The 19260-nt window shown below is 43.9% G+C and overlaps 1 protein-coding gene and 1 long non-coding RNA gene across 2 annotated transcripts in view; both read left to right on the forward strand.

Annotated features, from left to right (window-relative positions):
• Positions 1 to 821: 821 nt before the first annotated feature.
• LOC131961119 (uncharacterized) overlaps positions 822 to 19260 on the forward strand; it is a 33862-nt gene continuing 15423 nt past the window's right edge. The window contains exon 1 of the mRNA XM_059326389.1: positions 822 to 942. Coding sequence (XP_059182372.1) covers positions 907 to 942 — 36 coding nt within the window. The 5' untranslated portion in view covers positions 822 to 906. The remainder of the gene's footprint in view (positions 943 to 19260) is intronic.
• On the forward strand, positions 10165 to 10921 carry LOC131961175 (uncharacterized). The gene is made up of 4 exons (XR_009389843.1): positions 10165 to 10200; positions 10324 to 10406; positions 10525 to 10660; positions 10743 to 10921. It is a non-coding gene; the product is annotated as an uncharacterized LOC131961175 (long non-coding RNA).

The raw sequence follows: 19260 nt of genomic DNA on the forward strand, positions 1-19260 counted from the left end.
AACTCCCGCTCCCATCGACCATAATTTAAACTTTACCCACCACAGACTCATATCTTTATATTCTGCTGACCAACCTAAGCTTCCTAACAATGTCAGGCAAGGAAAGTGGCTTGGTTCCGCCCGAAAATCCGAGTAAATCTCAAAGAACAACGAGGGGCCGAACGAACATCGAGGCGCATGATGGCGGCTCAGGTGCTTGCGGCTACTCCTCACAGATAGTTCAGGAAGTTACTGAGAGCATCGGCAAGTTATTAGAGGAGAAGCTGGCCAACTTTACGAACACACTAGAAGCCATGACAGCCCGGGTGGAAGGCAACAGTAAAAGACTGGACGGAGCTGAGGGCCGAGTGTCCACACTGGAGGACATACTAGCTACCACCGAAAACAAGCTCAGGGAAGTCGAGGAGAAGTTACAAACTCTCACTAAAAAAGCGGACGACATGGAAAACAGGACGAGACGGGATAACATCAGGGTTGTTGGCTTAAAGGAAGGAGCTGAAGGTGAGCAACCTGTTGCTTTTTTTGAACGCTGGTTGCCGAAAATATTGAACTTAGATACTAAACACGGCATAATTAAAATCGACCGGGAACACAGAGGGCTCGGACCCGCTCGCGGCGACCGCCCCAGACCCATCATCATCAAACTGCACAACTCCGGGGACAAACAGCGGATCATGGCTGCACTGAGGGAGAGACGGGAGCTGACATATGAGGGACAGAAGCTGTACATCCAGCAGGATTTCTCGGCTGCAGTGAAGGAGAAGCGGCGTGGCTTTAACAAGGTGTGTGAACGTCTGATCGGACTGAACATCTGCTTCTTCATGCGGTTCCCCGCCGTCCTAACCTTCACATACAACGGACAGAAACACGCTTTCCAGTCACCCCGAGCTGCGCAGGGATTTGTGGATGGACTGCCGTGAACTATGCAACGATTACCATTGGGTAAATACACATACATATGTATATATATATTCTGTGACGAGATATCTCGGTAATTTTAGTTTGAGCTGCTGTATTTAAGTTTAAATTCACCTGTGCACAATATATGATAAGTCAGGGCTGTAAAGGCTGTGATGTTAACTTAAAAGGTTAAAAGTGGAGTTAGGCTTAGTCTGGTTTTAAAATGTCTGTAAATTGGAGCTGTGGCTAGAGCATCATGACCCCTGAGGAGCAAGGGGTCTGACATAATCCTTCTTTAATTATTATTTTCGGGCTCTAAAGGGATGTGAATCTATTTGAGTCGTGGGGGCGGGAGTTTCTTGAAGAGGTTGAGGCTGTTGCTCTTCTTCGGTGTTACCTGCGCTTTCAGCATCATGCAACTCCTTGTAGCTGCTACACAAACCTGGTTGTGGCTGTGTTTTTTGTTCTTTCTTAGGCCTGTTGAGGTTTATGTTAGTGTTAGATGCCCATCGTTCAGAGGCAGATTTTTTGTTTGTAGTGCTCTGAAATGTAAGACCACCTCCTCACCACCATTATACCCTGCCGAACATATATGTATCTTCTCATTGCTAATGACCCCAAACTTTATTTGGCCCGTGCATTATTGGCTTATCTTATTTTCATCTAACATCCATGAGTGACATTAAGATTATTTCTTTAAACGTCAAGGGGGTCGGCCATGTTGTAAAAAGACAGACGATTATCTCTTTATTGAAGAGAGAGAATGTACAAATCGCCCTTCTACAAGAAACACACCTAACAGATTTGGAACACGCTAAATTAAGGAGAAGCTGGATAGGCCAAGTGTTCTACTCATCCTTCAATTCACACAGTAGAGGAGTAGCCATTCTCATTCATAAGAACTTACCGTTTACTCTAGATGAGGTTATTAAGGACGATGAGGGACGATTTGTTATTATCTCAGGTTTCCTTTATGGGGAGCGAATCCTCATCGGCTCTGTCTATGGTCCTAACGCATTCGAACCCTCTTTCTTTTCTAGACTGCTTGCAGCGGTGTCCTCGCATTTAACCCCCTTCACAGTATTCGAAGGAGACTTTAACTGTGTTCAGGATGCTAGTGTTGACCAATCTCCATCAAAACCTGCTTTTATATCAAGAAAGTCAGCGAGGCTGAAGGAGCTGTGTGCGGATTTGGGTCTCTTTGACGTTTGGAGAACCCAACAGCAAAAGACTACACGTTTTACTCCCACCCACACCAATCTCTATCAAGAATCGACTATTTTCTAGTGTCTAGAGAGGTAGTAGATAGAGTGCAAGCATGCTCAATTGGAATACGCACGTTGTCTGATCCTAACCCGGTATCTATGATTATATCCCCCCCTATCTCGATCCCTCCACATACCACTGGAGACTTAATTCTACACTTCTAAGTAGCCCCCTATTTTTGGACTTTCTAGAGAAGCAATGGGAACTTTTTATGGCAACAAATAACACACCAGGTATAAATCCTTCCCTGCTATGGGAAACGGCTAAGGCGGTTATGAGGGGGGTCCATTATATCTTACTCAGCAGCTCATAAGAGGGATACAATCAGGAAGCAATTGGAATTGGAACATTCAATACAGGATTTAGAGAACACGTTTAAAAGATCTCCATCTAAACAAAATCTTAAAAAGTTAGAAGCAGCAAGATCGGCACTTAATCAACTCTTAACAAGCAAAGCAGAGGCTTCCATCCTTTTTGCCAGACAGAGGCTGTATGAACACGGCAATAAGCCTGAACGCCTTCTTGCCCGCCTGGCAAGGGGCAGAAATTCCATTAATTCAATACCATCACTTAAAGATAGTAATGGAGACAAAGTTCATGAATCAAAGAAAATTAACAATGTTATGAGACAGTTTTATCACAAGTTATATTCCACCGAATGCAACTCATCGGATGAACTAAGAAAATCCTTCCTGGATCAAATCAGTCTCCCCTCTCTTACAGAAGGACAACAGGAGCTCTTGAATAGACTGGTTACCAGGGAAGAGGTCCTGGATGCTATTCGCACACTTCAAAGTGGGAAAGCACCAGGGCCGGATGGCTATGGGCCGGAGTATTATAAAAAAATGAGCAGAGTTGTGGTGGGCCCTCTGACCGATATGTTTTTGGACTCCTTTAGGAATAGACGTCTCCCTCCCTCTCTAAATCTAGCCAATATCTCTTTAATCCTGAAGAAAAATAAACCATCAGATGAGTGTGGTTCTTATAGACCTATTAGCCTCATAAATGTGGAAGATCAGAGTATCTCATAAAAGATACTTTCTAAAGTGCTGGCCAGAAGATTAGAGAATTATTTACCTTCACTTATAAATGACGATCAGACAGGTTTTATCAAGGGGAGGTTCTCGTACTCTAATGTGAGAAGACTTCTTAATGTGACTTCTTAACTCCTGATGGGTGCACACCTGCCCAGGTGTCGCAACGCATCATCTGACGGCAATTTTTTTGGGTGTGCCAGGGTGTGCCGGTGCCACCCACAGAGGCAGCTGACCCCAAAGACACCCAAAAAAATTGCCGTCAGATGATGCGTTGCGACACCTGGGCAGGTGTGCACCCATCAGGAGTGATTCTGATTGCGCTCCTTGTGGATTATCCTTGACAGACAGCTGGTCGACCCGTGGCTACGCCATTGATTCAAACACTTCTCCGCCCTCTGTTGTGAGAAGGGAGATCTGCGTGTTGTGAAACAGGAACACAGACGGGTTCAGCGGGTTATTTGTGTTGATTCAAACAGCTGTGTAAGCAGAAAATGTATTCTGAGGTAGGCTTCTTAAATTCTACTTCTAAAGTAACATGGAATGGAGATACTCCAGCACTTATAAGTATTCTCAAGCACAGAGTAAATATACTTAGTTACTCATTTCACCACTGCCTGGGAGATTGGAACATAAGCCCTTTAACAGGATATATATGTATATGTATATATGTGTGTGTGTGTGTGTGCATATATATCATAATAAAATGAAACCACAGTAAACACAGTTAACAGAGGATTGTGTCAAAAAAACACAATTTTTCCACCACTGTTAGGTCAGTGTCAGTCTTGGCTATTTATAATGCAAAAGGGCTGTCTTCTCCAGAATTATATGTATTAAGAGGAATTGCATTTGCGAAAGGCTCATTCATTTGTGCCTGTAGAGGCCACTTGATTTCATTTATTTTCTGAGGCGCTTGTGGGTGGGGATAAAGGGGACGGCGGACGCAGCCTGAGAGTGAAGCACAGGTGATTTAAGTTGAGTACTGATTAGTTGAGTTTTGTGTGTTCAGAATCAGCGGGAGCGTCACGCCACATCTTTTGATCGTGAGTGAAAACAATGTTAAAGATATGAAGAAATATATGAAATAAAAGAAATGACTGAGACGGAAGCATTGCTTGTTGGTTTGTGGACAGTGGACACGCATCGGAGATCAGACCCCCGCTGATAAGTGTCACTTAATTTGTTTTGATCGTGCCACTACAGTAAAATCAAAAGATTACGTGAAGATCAACTGTTGCATTGAATGGAAATCCAGTGGATCAAACACGCCATAAGAGTGAAAGCCGTGATTTGTGCCCTCGTAATGAATTAATGAATGGATTGATTTGAGTGTGAAACATGACGGATGAAAGCGCCGGTGATACTGGCCTCGCGGAGAAAGACGAGGATGATAAGTTGTATGATGACATCGGTGCAAGGAGAACAAAGTTAAGGCAGCTCACCCTAAAATCAAACCAGATCGATGATCTCATGGGAAAGGAGGCGGACTATCGAGACATAAAACTAAAGATGAAGGATTTCAATGCTGTGTTTGAGACGTTCAAGGCGCTCAACAAATCTGTTCAACAGCGTTTAAATCCGGAGGAATTACGCGCTGACCAGGAGCAATGGTTTCAGCCAAAGTTAAAGAGATTTGAGGAATTCATTCAAAAAGTATTAATGTGGTGCAAAGATGCCAAGGCAAAGCCCCGCAGCAACGGGGCGGCTGAAGAGGAGGATGAATTATCCCCGCTGGACAGTGTGTCAAACGTGTCAAAACAAGGATCATCAACGTCACGCAGTGCGCGCTCTGGCACGTCATCAGCGTCCTCCGCGCGCATCAAAGAGGAAACAAGGAGAGCAGCCTTGGTGGCAAAGGCAGCCGCATTGAGACAAAAGCAAGCACTGGCATTAAAGGAGGCACAGCTTGCAGCTGAAAAGGAGGAGCTAAGGATTCAAACTGCCCTGGCAGTGTCTAATGCAAAGATTAAAGTGTATGAAGAATATGATGTTTCTGAACCAGTTGATGGGATGAATGAATATCTTGATGAAGCAGTTGTTTCACATGTTCAAAAGGGTGTTGATGTGCAAAAGGTGACAATGCCCCCCACATATCCCAGCCAGGTGACAATGCCCCCCACATATCCCAGGCAGCCTCCAGTCACATCACTGGGAGCCAAACCCAAGATTAAAGGGCCAATCATGATGCAGGAGCCCAACACTGGTCGTCAACGAATAATAAATCATGACAATGAATTATATGATGTTATAAAGAAGCAGACAGATATAACAGAATTGCTTGTCAAACAACAACAGTCAACTCGTTTACCTTATCGTGATGTGCCTGTGTTTTGTGGTGACCCGCTTGACTTCAGATCTTTTTTGAAGGCATTTGAACATGTTATTGACTCGAAGACTGATAACAATGCAGATAAACTCTTCTTCTTGGAGCAGTTTACTAAAGGTGAGCCACACGACCTGGTGAAAAGTTGCCAACATATGCCTTCCAGCCGGGGTTATACAGAAGCGGTGCGCCTCCTGGAGGACCGCTATGGAAACCCACTTAAGATTGCAACAGCGCTGGTTGGTAAACTGCTAAGCTGGCCGCAGATTAAATCCGAGGATGCCAAGACCCTCCACAGTTTTTCCCTTTTTCTTGTGACCTGCATGAATGCCTTGGGAGATGTTGACTATATGGAGGAACTGGATAACCCAGCCAACATGAGAGTGGTTATTGCAAAACTCCCATATAAAATGAGAGAAAAATGGAGAGCTGTTGCCTTTGACATCACAGAGAAAAAGCAATGTCGGGTAAAATTTGTGGATCTGGTAACTTTTGTGGACAAAGAGGCAAGAATAGCAAATGACCCCCTCTTTGGCGACCTGCATGGATTAGCAGGTGAAGAAAAAGAAAGAAAAATCCCCATTGCTGTGAAAATGTCAAGGAAGGAAAATTCAAGAGGCAGTAGTTTTGCCACCAGCGTGTCATTGCGCAGTGAAGCTGTCAATTCAAGCAACAGGCCCACTACATCTCACAACAACGCTGCCCTCACCAGGCCATGTCTGTATTGCAGGAAAAATCACACAATGGCTGAGTGTCACCAAATCCTAGAAAAATCACACAAAGAAAAGCTGGACTTTTTACGAAAGAATGGCATATGTTTTGGCTGTCTATTGAAGGGGCATCTTAGCAGACATTGCAGCAGAAGAATGACGTGTCAGGTGTGCTCACAAAAACACCCAAGCTTGTTGCACATTCATAAAGATGGAAATGTTACAAAGCAAACTAACACAAGCTGTCAAACTGAATTCACTGAATGTCAACAAACAATCAGAAGTGCTCTTGTGGGTCTGGATGAGGAGGCATCTCTTGCTACTGGGGCCGGAGACAGCTGCATCCTGGCAATTCTTCCAGTGTATGTCAAAGCAAAACTGGGGACAAAGATTGTGAAGACCTATGCATTTATCGATCCGGGGAGCTCCGGAACCTTTTGTACTGATGCACTGGTCAAGCAGCTTAACCTGCATGGTAAAGGAACAGAGATAGTTTTAAGCACCATGAACTCAACCAAGCGTGTAAAGGGCTGTCTTGTAAGAAACTTGGAAGTTTGTGGGATCAATGAGGACAAATACGTAACTCTCTCAAAGGTGTTTGTACAAAAGAGGATTCCAGTTGGAAAGAAAAACATCCCTCAACAAAAGGACATTAACGAGTGGTCTTACCTTAGAGACGTGAAATTACCACACATCGATGCTGATGTAGGACTCCTTATTGGCAATGACACTCCTGAAGTTTTTGAACCTTGGAGTGTGATTCACAGTTGCAACAAGGGACCGTATGCTGTCAAAACAATCCTGGGATGGACAGTCAACGGACCAATCAGAGCGCATGTGGAAAGAGAACAGCAAGCTGTCACAGTTAACCGGATATCAATAGAAAACATAGAGAAAATGCTGTTGCAGCAGTACAACATAGACTTTCCAGAACGCAGCCGTGATGAAAAAATGGAAATGTCAATCGAAGACAAAAGATTCATGGAATCAGTTTCAAAGTCTGTGGAATTCAAGGAGGGACACTACTACATTGAGCTACCAATGAAAGACTCAGAGATAAAGATGCCGAACAATCGAGACGCAGCTATCCAGCGTGCACTCGCCCTTAAGAAAAGGCTCAGCAGGAATCCTGACTTTCACAGAGAATATTCTAACTGCATGGCAGACATGTTGAATAAAGGATACGCAGTCAAACTCCCAGAAATGCAGTTAAAGGGGCAGGTTGGCGCAGCATGGTATATACCACACCATGGTGTATACCATCCACGGAAGAAAAAACTTCGTGTTGTGTTTGACTGTGCTGCTAGTTACCAAGGGGTGTCTCTTAACCAAAGGCTGCTCCAAGGCCCAGACTTAACTAACACACTTATAGGTGTGCTGACTCGATTCAGAGAAGAAAGTGTGGCCATGATGGCCGACATAGAGGCCATGTACCACCAAGTGAGAGTCCCAGAGAAGGACACTGACCTTCTGCATTTTTTCTGGTGGCCAGATGGAGACCTGTCTCGAGAGATGGCTGAGCACAAGGTAGTAGTTCATCTTTTCGGAGCCACCTCATCTGCCAGCTGTGCGAACTTTGCCTTGCGCAAAACTGCAGAGGACAACAGGACAAGGTCATCATCAGAAGCTGTGGAAACGTATGACGGTTTGGGTTTTTATTTATAGTTTGGGCGCCAGCCAGGTTTCTCTCCTGGCAGTTAAGAGTCAGTGGTAAGTCCCCCAAAACACCATACTAGGATGCAGCCTAAAATAGCTACACCCTATTTGCTTTAAAACCTCACAAATATTTACTGGCTTTCACAACAAAGGAAAAAAAAACACATGCAACAAAATTACCAACCACAAATTAATAGACAACATAGGTTCTGCTTTTTCAAAGAAAATTCATTCATTTAATTTCAGTTCTTCAGGAAAAGGGAAAAAATATAATATTCAGTGCATTCAATGTCCGTTTCTTTTTTCAAAATAAAGTTCAGTTCCGTTTCTTCTTTTCAAAATAAAATTCTGTTCATTCACAAACAAAACAAAAGTTCTTTTCTCATTCAACAAACAAAACAAAAGTTCTTTTCATTCACCAAAACAAATCAAAAATATATGGGGTGAAGAAAAAAACAGTCCTTCAAATAAAGTCAGAAAAAAAAAAGAGAGAAAAAAAAAACGTCAGTCAGTAGTCACTGTCCGTCAGTATTGTGGTCGGGTGATGTGAAGGAGTGACGTGGATTACCGGTTCCGGGCTGTGTGGAGATGAAAGGTTGGATGCGGGTTGATGAGATGATAGTACGAGGATACGTGGTCGCGGTCCGTCGGCAAAGAAAAAGAAACACGGGCTAAACTTCGTGTCTTTTAACGCGCTGAGCCTTGCTCCGTTTCCGTGGTACACACTCTCTCTCTCTCGCTCGCTCTCTCTCTCTCCGACTGCTGCCTCTCGGAAGTGCGCCCCGCCGGCTCTTTTTAAGATCTCCGTTTCCGTTTTCTATTAAGCGTCATCTTCCCAGCCACTTAACACCGTGGCAATTTCGGGTTGTCACACTCCCCCCCCCTTGGAAAAAGACGGAATTTGTGTCTAATTAATGGAGGCTGTCAACAATTTTCCTGGGTTTCATCTGAAGCAGAGGTAGGAAAGCCAAGAAAATCTTCTTCATCACTGTCTTCATGCAAAATATCAAGCACTTTTTGACGCTGCTTCCTGTCCAGCTCTTTAGCGCTGGGGTAGCAGGGTTTCAGCTGTGCCACATTAACGACGCGCAAGTCCTCTCCCGTGTCCTCCAGAACCACCTCAAAATTCAGAGGGCCCATTCTTCTGGTCACACGATACGGACCTTTCCAGCGTGGTGCAAGTTTGGCAGCATACGATCTGTCAGCTTTTGAAAGAGGGTGAGTTTTGATCCATACACGGTCTTTTTCTGCGAAATTTGCATCTCTCCTCCCTTTGTCATAATAGTGCTTTTGTCTTGTTTTTGCTTTTTCCAGATTAATTTCCACCAGTTTTTTGAATTCCTCAATCTGTTTTGTAGTGACATATGCGTTTGTGTCAGGGTTACACAGCTTGGGCATGAGCTCAGCATCCAGGGGGCCCTTCAAAGGTCGACCAAGGTTGAGCTCTGCTGGTGTAACTCCAATGGACTCGTGCACAGCTGAATTTAGAGCAAAGCGGAACTCAGGTAAGTACTTGTCCCAGCTCTTGTGTTTTTCTTGTACATATGAAGCGATCATGGCTTTCACATTCCGGTTCACTCTTTCTGTTAGGTTTGTTTGTGGATGGTAGGATGAAGTCCTCTTCTGCTTGAGGTTCCAGCGGCTGCATGTTTCCTCAAAGACGGCTGAAACGAACTGAGATCCTCTGTCCGAGAGTATGTAAGTTGGCACACCCCAGCGGGTCAAAATTTCCTTTGTTAGGATCTGGGATATTGTCTCAGAGGTGGCTTTACGAAGGGGAAACATCTCAACCCATCTTGTGTAATAGTCAACGAAGACCAGGAGATATACGTTGCCATTTGAGCTTCGGGGGAAGGGTCCCATGAGGTCGACTCCCAACATCTCCCACGGTTTTTGTACCACTGTCTGTTGGAGTTTTCCAGGTGGCTTCCGGGTCTCAGGTTTGTAGAGCTGACAAACTTGGCAACATTGTACATAATTTTTTACCTCCAGGCTCATTTTAGGCCAATATACCAAAGCTTGTAGCCTCTTATAGGTCTTGTATCTTCCAAAATGGCCAGAGAGAGGGTCGTCGTGATAGTGAGCGAGTAACTGAGGACGGAGTGAAGTGGGGATGTATATTTGATACAGGGTTTTATGAGGTAATTTCACCACTCTGTAGACCTTATCTTCTAGAACTGTGAACTTCACAGCCAAATCTTCAGTTAATTCTCCTGTTTCCATGATTTTATTGTACAGGTGTCGGACATCAGAGTCCTCCTGCTGGGCTTTCCAAATGTCTTCGTCGGTAATCTGAAGGTGTTTAGAGGTATTTCTTTTTGAGCGTAGCACTGCAGCACACGTGGCATGGGGGTGTTGATCATCCACAGGAGCTCTCGATAAAGCATCAGGCACGGTGTTATATTTCCCTTTGCGATATTCCACTGTGAAGGAGAACTCCTGAAGGCGAAGTGCCCATCGGATGAGCCGAGTGCTTGGCTTTTGGGTTTTGAAAACCCAGACAAGAGATGAATGGTCAGTAACTACTGAGAAATGTCTTCCTTCCAAATAATATCTCCATTTTTCCAGGGCCCAGACAACAGCAAGACATTCCTGCTCTGTGGTTGAATAATTTCGCTCTGCTTGGTTCAAGGTGCGGCTGGCAAAGGCAAGAACCTGTTCGGTACCCAGACCAGTCTGTTGAGCCAAGACAGCTCCAAGACCAACATCGCTGGCATCTGTGTACACAGTGAAAGGCAGATTGAAATCCGGATGTCCGAGGATTGGAGGTGAGATCAGACACTGCTTTAAGGTCTCAAATGCTTCTTGACATGAAGAGGTCCAGATGAACTTTGCTCCTTTTCGTTTAAGGGCATTCAGTGGTTCAGAGACCTGGGAAAACCGGGGCACAAAACGGTGGTACCATCCTGTCATCCCCAAAAACCTTTGCAGTTCTTTGATGGTTTGTGGGACAGGGAAATCTTGTACTGCCTTGGTCTTCTCACTATCCACTGCTATCCCAGCAGAGGATACAATGTGGCCCAGAAACTTCAGGGAGGTTCGAAAAAACTGGCTCTTCTTCATATTTACTGTCAGGTTAGCAGCTCGTAGTCTGTCAAGCACTTTTTATATGTCATTTCCATGTTGTTCCACTGTAGGAGAGTAAATGATAATATCGTCCAAATACACAAAGCATGTGTTTCCTCGTAGGTCTCCAAGAACTAACTCCATTAGCCGTTGGAAGGTGGCTGGGGCGTTTTTGAGACCAAAGGGCATTACTTTAAACTGGTAGAGGCCAAAAGGACTGATGAAGGCAGTCTTCTCCCGACTCTCTGGATCCATCCTGACTTGCCAGTAGCCACTGTTGAGGTCCAAGGTTGTGAACGTGACCGCTCCGGCTAATGATTCCAGTATTTCCTGGATGTTTGGTAGGGGGTAGGCATCAGTATGCGTTGCAGCATTCAGCTTTCGGTAATCTACACAAAATCTTGGTTTTGGGTCTTGTTTTTTAGGTACCAGGACCACAGGAGCAGCATAAGGAGATGTTGATGGCTCTATGATGTCCTTCTCAAGCATGTCCTCCACATGTTCTTTGATCACCTGAAACTTTGTTGGTGAAACACGATAGGGTTTCTGCTTGATTGGTACTTCATGGGTAAGGAAGATTTTGTGAGTGAGAACACTTGTGCATCCTAAAGTTTCAGTGCAAACACTTGAATTTTTATGTAGTTGATTTAACAACTGACTCTTTCCAAAATCATCCAGATGAGCATTGTCAGTGGCAGCTTGCAGCAGATCTTGGCACGGAAGCGAAGAAACCAGACTGGCAGGAGCAACAGCAGAAAAAAAAGCAAGCTGAGGTGGGCATCCAGCTTCTGATGGATTCAGGAACTGATACCTGTGCTCCAGATTGTTTTTGAACCAGTAACTGTTCTGAGAGACATCAAATTGCAGGCCGGTTAACGACATGAAATCAAGTCCCACAACTGCAGGAAATGCAAGGCTGCGTGCTGGCAAAATGACACAAGGTAATGTCACCATCTGAGTCTGTACGAAAAGCTTCAGCTCACTCCATCCTAATGGCTGTCTTCCCTCTCCATCTGCCAGATACAGAGGTCCTCTACTCCATGGTTTCAACACATGATGCTGCCGCTTTATTGTTGACCAGACTCTTTCATTTAGCAAAGTGTAAGATGATCCAGTGTCCATGACAGCAGTTCCCTTCCAAGATCCTATGCTCAGTGGTACAATTAATTGGCAAGGAGGGGGAGGTTTTCCTGCTGGTGATGAAGGAGACATTCCCCTCAGAGAACTGGAGTGACTGGACGATGTGAGTGACCCCAGGGTGGCAGGTCCTTCCTTACTGGGGCTCGTTTTCCCACCCTGTTGGTATAGAGGTCTTGAAGATTGAGCTCGATGAGGTGTCCACTGTGGGCAAGAAGCAGGTGCATGGCTTCCTTTGCAGCGCCAACAGTACACCGGTTGTGGCTGGTTATGACTGGAAGTACTTGAACGAACAAGGTTATTATCTTTATTGGGTGGTAAGGGAGTATTTTCAGAAGTGGGTTTGCTTGTTCTCCTCAATGCATTTTTCCTCTGTTCATATTGCAGCTGATTCTCCCGGTCCTTCTCCAGTTGCTGGCCCAGACGCACAAGTGCATCAACAGAAGAAACTCCACTACTTCTCAGCTGACTGGCCAGTTGGGGGTTAATATTTTTCAAAAAAAGCAAGGCTCAGCGCGTTAAAAGAAACACGGGCTAAACTTCGTGTCTTTTAACGCGCTGAGCCTTGCTCCGTTTCCGTGGTACACACTCTCTCTCTCTCGCTCGCTCTCTCTCTCTCCGACTGCTGCCTCTCGGAAGTGCGCCCCGCCGGCTCTTTTTAAGATCTCCGTTTCCGTTTTCTATTAAGCGTCATCTTCCCAGCCACTTAACACCGTGGCAATTTCGGGTTGTCACAAACGATAATGAGAAACTTCTACGTTGACGACTGCCTAAAGTCAGTTAGCAGCGAGAAGGCTGCCATCGCATTAAGAAAGGAGCTCACAACACTATGCGCTGCTGGAGGCTTCAAACTGTCTAGATGGACAAGTAGCAGTCGTGCACTTTTGAAATCGGTGCCGGAAAATGACAGAGCAAAGGAGGTGAAAGCATTGGACCTTGTTAAAGACGCTCTTCCCATAGAAAGAGCTTTGGGTGTGTTGTGGTGTGAAAACTCAGACACTTTCAGATTCAAAGTTTCCATGAAAGAGAAGCCAAACACAAGAAGAGCAGTCCTTTCTACAGTCAGCTCCATATACGACCCTCTTGGGTTTCTTGCCCCTGTCATACTCCCTGCCAAATCCATTCTGCAAAGGCTGTGCAAAGAAAAAATCACCTGGGATGAAGAAATCCCTCAGCACCTATTACATGATTGGGGGAACTAGGTGAACCAATTGCCTCAAATATCCAACTTCCAAATAGCAAGGTGCATCAAGCCTAGGGATTTTGGTCCAGTTGCCACAGCCCAGCTCAATCACTTTTCAGACGCCAGTGAGAGTGGCTATGGGACAGTGTCATACCTGAAGCTGACAAACAAGAACGGCCATGTTCACTGCGCCTTTATGATGGGTAAGGCCAGAGTAGCCCCGCTGAAGCAAACCACCATCCCACGCTTAGAGCTCACTGCAGCAGCGATGGCCGTAAACATGGACAAAGTGTTGAAAAGGGAGCTCCAGTGGGACCTCCAAGCCTCAGCTTTTTGGACAGATAGCACAGCTGTGCTAAAATACATCACGAATGAAGCATTGAGGCTGAAAACCTTCGTGGCCAATAGAATTGCCATCATTAAGGAGGCCACAAATGTGGAACAGTGGAACTTCATAAACACCTCTGAAAACCCAGCTGATTGTGCCTCACGGGGACTCACAGTGGAGCAGTTCTTGGCCAACCAAAGATGGCTGCAAGGGCCTGCCTCCTTACAGAGCGCAAATGTGAGAGCAGTGGACAAGCCTCAAGGCTTGAATCTTGGTGAGGATGATCCAGAGGTGAGAAAAACAATCATGGCGTTCTCCGCAGTCACTGTAGGCTTATGTGCAGTGGAAAAATTGATAGACTACTATTCTAGCTGGTGGCGCTTAAAACGGGCCATAGCCTGGATCCTGAGAATAAGAGATTATCTGATAGCCAAGGCACACAAAGGAAGGAAAACAGTAAATTCTGCTTCCCCCCTTCAAGGCCCGCTGACTGTGGAAGAATTGGACAGAGCAGAAGTGGCGGTTGTTCGGTACTGTCAGCGTTGCAGCTTCCAGTCAGAAATCTCAGCTCTGGAAAAAGGAAAGCAGGCGCTAAAAGGAAACAGCCCCATCTTTAGGTTGGATCCTTGTCTTCAGGATGGCCTGCTCAGAGTCGGTGGACGATTGCATAAATCCGCCCTGCCTGAAAGCTCAAAACATCCCATAATAATGCCGAAAGGTCTCCATGCTACCAACCTGTTATTGCAAGACATTCATGAAAAAACTGGACATTCTGGCAGGAACTTCATGCTTTCTCGCCTTCGACAGCATTACTGGATACCTGCAGCAAACGCAGCAGCAAGAAAGGTTATATTTCGTTGTGTCGTTTGTAGAAAACGTCATGCAAGAGGTCAGGAGCAAAAAATGGCAGACTTGCCTGTAGATCGGCTGATTCCTGACAAACCCCCCTTCACACACGTAGGGATGGACTACTTTGGGCCCATGGAGGTCAAAAGAGGTCGCACCATCATTAAGAGGTACGGCGTATTGTTTACCTGCTTAACAACACGTGCTCTGCACATCGAAGTCGCTCACAGCCTGGACACAAGCTCGTGCATACATGCTATCCGACGCTTCATGTGTAGAAGAGGACAGGTGGATCTCATCCGGTCTGATAATGGGACAAACCTAGTTGGGGCCGAGAAAGAGCTCAGAGCTGCTACAAGAGAAATGAATCAAGCCAAGATCAAAAACACTCTGGCAGAAAAAGGAATACAGTGGCTCTTCAACCCACCGGCTGGACCACACTTTGGCGGAATATGGGAGAGGCAAGTAAGACTGGTGAAAAGAATATTAAAGTCAGTGCTGGGTGAACAAATTATGGACGACGAGTGCCTACAAACTTTGCTTTGTGAAGTGGAAGCAATTGTTAATGATAGGCCCATAACCACTACGTCTGATGATCCAGGTGACATAGAGGCATTAACTCCAAATCATTTGTTGCTACTTAAGAAAAAGCCACTGCTTCCCCCTGGGCTCTTCAGTAAGCAGGATTGTTACTCCCGAAGACGGTGGAAGCAAGCCCAGTATCTGGCCGATTTATTTTGGAGAAGATGGACCAAAGAGTATCTCCCAAACCTTCAAGAGCGTCAAAAGTGGAACAAGATAAAAAGGAATCTCAAAGTTGGAGATGTCGTCTTGATAATGGATGAAAACTCGCCAAGAAATTCATGGTTGCTAGGCCGAGTGGAGCAGACTACGTTGGACGCCAGAGGCCTTGTTCGTCGGGTACAGGTCAAGACTCGGAGCAGCACCCTCGAAAGGCCCATCGACAAGCTCTGCCTTGTCTGTGAGACTGACACCTGACTAATGACTAAGGACTGATGACTGACTGACATTTGCAAAGGGGTGTAGGCGGATCGCTGCCCCAGAAAAGACTATTTTCTTTGCAGCAAGGACCCAGAAGAATAAAATCAAGTACTTTTGTATTGTTATGTTATGTATGAGCTGTAAAAAAATAGATAGAATGGGTTAGAAATGATAGCAAATAGTTAAAAAATATTGCTTAAAGTGTCATATGTGTTATAACAGTAATGATGCTCTGTTTAAGTTAATTATAAGTCCCCCTGCCTTATAATTAGGGGCCGGATTGTAGAGGCCACTTGATTTCATTTATTTTCTGAGGCGCTTGTGGGTGGGGATAAAGGGGACGGCGGACGCAGCCTGAGAGTGAAGCACAGGTGATTTAAGTTGAGTACTGATTAGTTGAGTTTTGTGTGTTCAGAATCAGCGGGAGCGTCACGCCACATCTTTTGATCGTGAGTGAAAACAATGTTAAAGATATGAAGAAATATATGAAATAAAAGAAATGACTGAGACGGAAGCATTGCTTGTTGGTTTGTGGACAGTGGACACGCATCGGAGATCAGACCCCCGCTGATAAGTGTCACTTAATTTGTTTTGATCGTGCCACTACAGTGCCAATCATCACATCAGTATACTGTTAAAGGAGGAACTGTTACAGGAAGTTGTCCAGTTGGTTGGCAGTTGAAATTAACCAGTACATTTTTTATAACTAATAATATAATAAGGGGGTGGAGGACTATAAATACCTCGGAGTGGTGATCGGCAACAGGCTGGACTGGAAATCTAACACAGAGGCTGTGTACAAGAAGGGGCTGAGCAGACTCTATTTCCTGAGGAAGCTGAGATCCTTCAATGTTTGCAGCAAGATGTTGGAGATCTTCTACCAGTCTGTTGTTGCCAGCGCCATTTTCTTTGCTGCTGTGTGTTGGGGCAGCAGCATCAGAGCCAGCGACACCAACAGACTTGATAAAATTATCAAGAAGGCTGGCTCTGTACTCGGTCTCAGGCTGGAGACTTTTGAGACTGTGGTGGAGAGGAGAACACTGAACAAACTGCTGGCCATCATGGACAATGATCAGCACCCTCTCCATCACACAGTAGAAAGACAACGGAGCACCTTCTCTCACAGGCTGCTCCAGCTCCGCTGTCATAGGGACAGATACAAAAAATCTTTCCTGCCACATGCCATCACACTGTACAATAACAAATAATAATCTGGTTCATTACATACTGTCTATGCACTTTATGTGTTTTTTATGCACACTGTTCATTGCACCTGATTTGTTTCATAGCACCTACATTTTTATACTGTATATTCATATTTATTCTGCACTGGAATTCTATTCTACTCCTTCTTTAGACACTTTATTTTTTATTGTATTTTCTATTTTATTGCTTGAAGTATGCCTAGGTTGTTCTTTTTATTTAATTGTGTTGTCATTGTCTCTGTGTGTAATGCTGCTGCTACGCTGTAATTTCCCAGCTTGGGATAAATAAAGTCAGTCTATCTGTCTATCTATCTGTCTATCTATCTATCTATCTATCTATCTATCTATCTATCTATCTATCTATCTATCTATCTATCTATCTATCTACAGAACTTGAACCTTAAAGTAGCATGACTTTTGCTTTCTTCCCTCTGCTCTGTGGAGCGTTTTTTGCACAACCCAGTCTTCTGGATAATTTCTTTCTCTAAATTTAGAGAACATCTATGTTTTTGTATTCTTCTGGATCATATTCTTCAGTCTGGTGAGTTGACTTACAGGAAGTCTTTTTGATGGGGATGGGATAAAAGTGTTGGACATGATGACGTGTACTCTGATCGGTTGGTTTAGTGTAAAGGGAACAAGAGAGGATGGCATATGTGTGTTGAAAAAATCTATTTGCTCAAGGCATTGTATGTCGTTAAAAAATATTTACATTTGAACAAAAGAGCGATAGAGTGCATTCTCATTGATCTGGTGTGTCATAAGACTTAATATTTAAGGTGAACGTGGCCACATTTGATTTAATTACTCTTCTGTAATGTTAGACTTGAACAAAGTCTACAGAACTTGGTGTTGTTTCTGTTAGATTTCTAATTCCAGAAGCAATGGCTCAATCAGGTGTTTGCTGTGAATGGGTGTGGTGATGAGACATACACTTGATAAATTACCTCAGTAAACATTCTCATAATGTGTTCATGTTGAAAACGATGCTCCCATTTAGAGTAAAACAGACGATACAGCAGAGTATGTTTTATTGGGCACTCCCCCACCTCTGGTGAAGGCAAACAATAGCCTACAGTTGTTCTGTTAACTTAAGGATGGGAAAATGAGGCCTAATGAAGCACTGAGGCTTTCTTTCTTTCCATTTTATTTTTATTTCTAAGAGTGTTTATGTGCAATAGAAGTTGAACAAGCCTGTGTGTTATTACTAAATCTGTTGATAGTATTGGCTATATGTTAGAGTAAAATAATTTAACAGCCACTGATACATGTTCCAAACTAGCTAGCTTAAGTACCTATTTTTGCTATCTTGCTAATTTACTTTTCCACCAAGGCCCATAATGATTGTTTTTCTCTTTAGCCTTTATGATGTTCATAGCATATTTTATTCATAATTATAACAGGTGAAATAATATTTAGACATACCTTGATGGGCAGTCCACTGCACTGCTTGTCCCAGGAAGCAAATGCTAGCTAGCTCATTTGCTAGCTAGCTCAATGGCTAGCCGGATTGTGGTGGGGCAGGAAAAATAACTGAAAGAGTGTCTAACTGGATTTTTGTTAATTTAATGTGTATTTACATTTTTTTATTTATGTTTGTATATTTAGTTTACATTTTTTAAATATTTTAAGAAATAATTTAAATATTTTTTGTAATTTTAACAAAGAAAATGACTGCTATGGCCACTAGGGGGCGAATTTGCTTTGGCCTAATATACAGATTTGTTTGAAACATATCCACCAAATTGTGTGCTTCTATCACAAAATAAGCAATTCTTGTGATTTATTGAGCTAATCCGCCCCACAGGGGATGCACATTTTTGGGGGGTGCTACCCACACGTTTAGCCCCGTTGCTCATTCCATGACTGCACGATCCTTACAAGCTGTACCTCGTTGTAAAGGTGACTAATCAGGCTTTCCAACAATATACAATTCATCACCAGTTGGTATTAATAAAAGGGCATTTTTTATTCATCATTGATTTATTCGTATAACAGATGCCTGCCACGGCCACTAGGGGGCGCCTTTGAGGTGGCCCAATATCCAGATTTGTTTGAAGCATATTCACCAACAGATCTACCAAATTTCATGCTTTTATCACAAAGTGAACGATTGGTGTAAAATATTGAGCTAATCCACCCCACTATAAAATAATTTATCAGATGACATATAAATCCCATGTATAAAACATTTCAATGTACCTTATTAGTGTAGCTCAGTTTTACTGTGGACCTCATGGGGTTTTAACTTCATGGTTGATATTTAAGTAACATATAATCAATAAGAAATGTTCTCATACTTATAATAATGTCTTTCTGGTGTACATCACTATGTTTCTCAGTTATTCTCATTAACATAGTAACATAGTTTTGATAATAATGATTAATGATTTGATAATTTTGCAGTGGTGGACGTCGTTAGTCATGTGGTATTCACCTGACATAATGTATTGAACATTGTACTTCACAAAGCTTTAGTATAAATTGGTTGATGAAGTTTTACTTTTTTTTTAATCTCCATATATTCAAATCCTGTTACATGACTTTTTACACCAGAGAGAGAGCGAGAGAGGCAACGGGCAAGCAGCTGCCTCCGGGTTC

Source organism: Centropristis striata, chromosome 22 (assembly GCF_030273125.1).
Source record: "Centropristis striata isolate RG_2023a ecotype Rhode Island chromosome 22, C.striata_1.0, whole genome shotgun sequence".
Lineage (NCBI taxonomy): Eukaryota > Metazoa > Chordata > Actinopteri > Perciformes > Serranidae > Centropristis > Centropristis striata.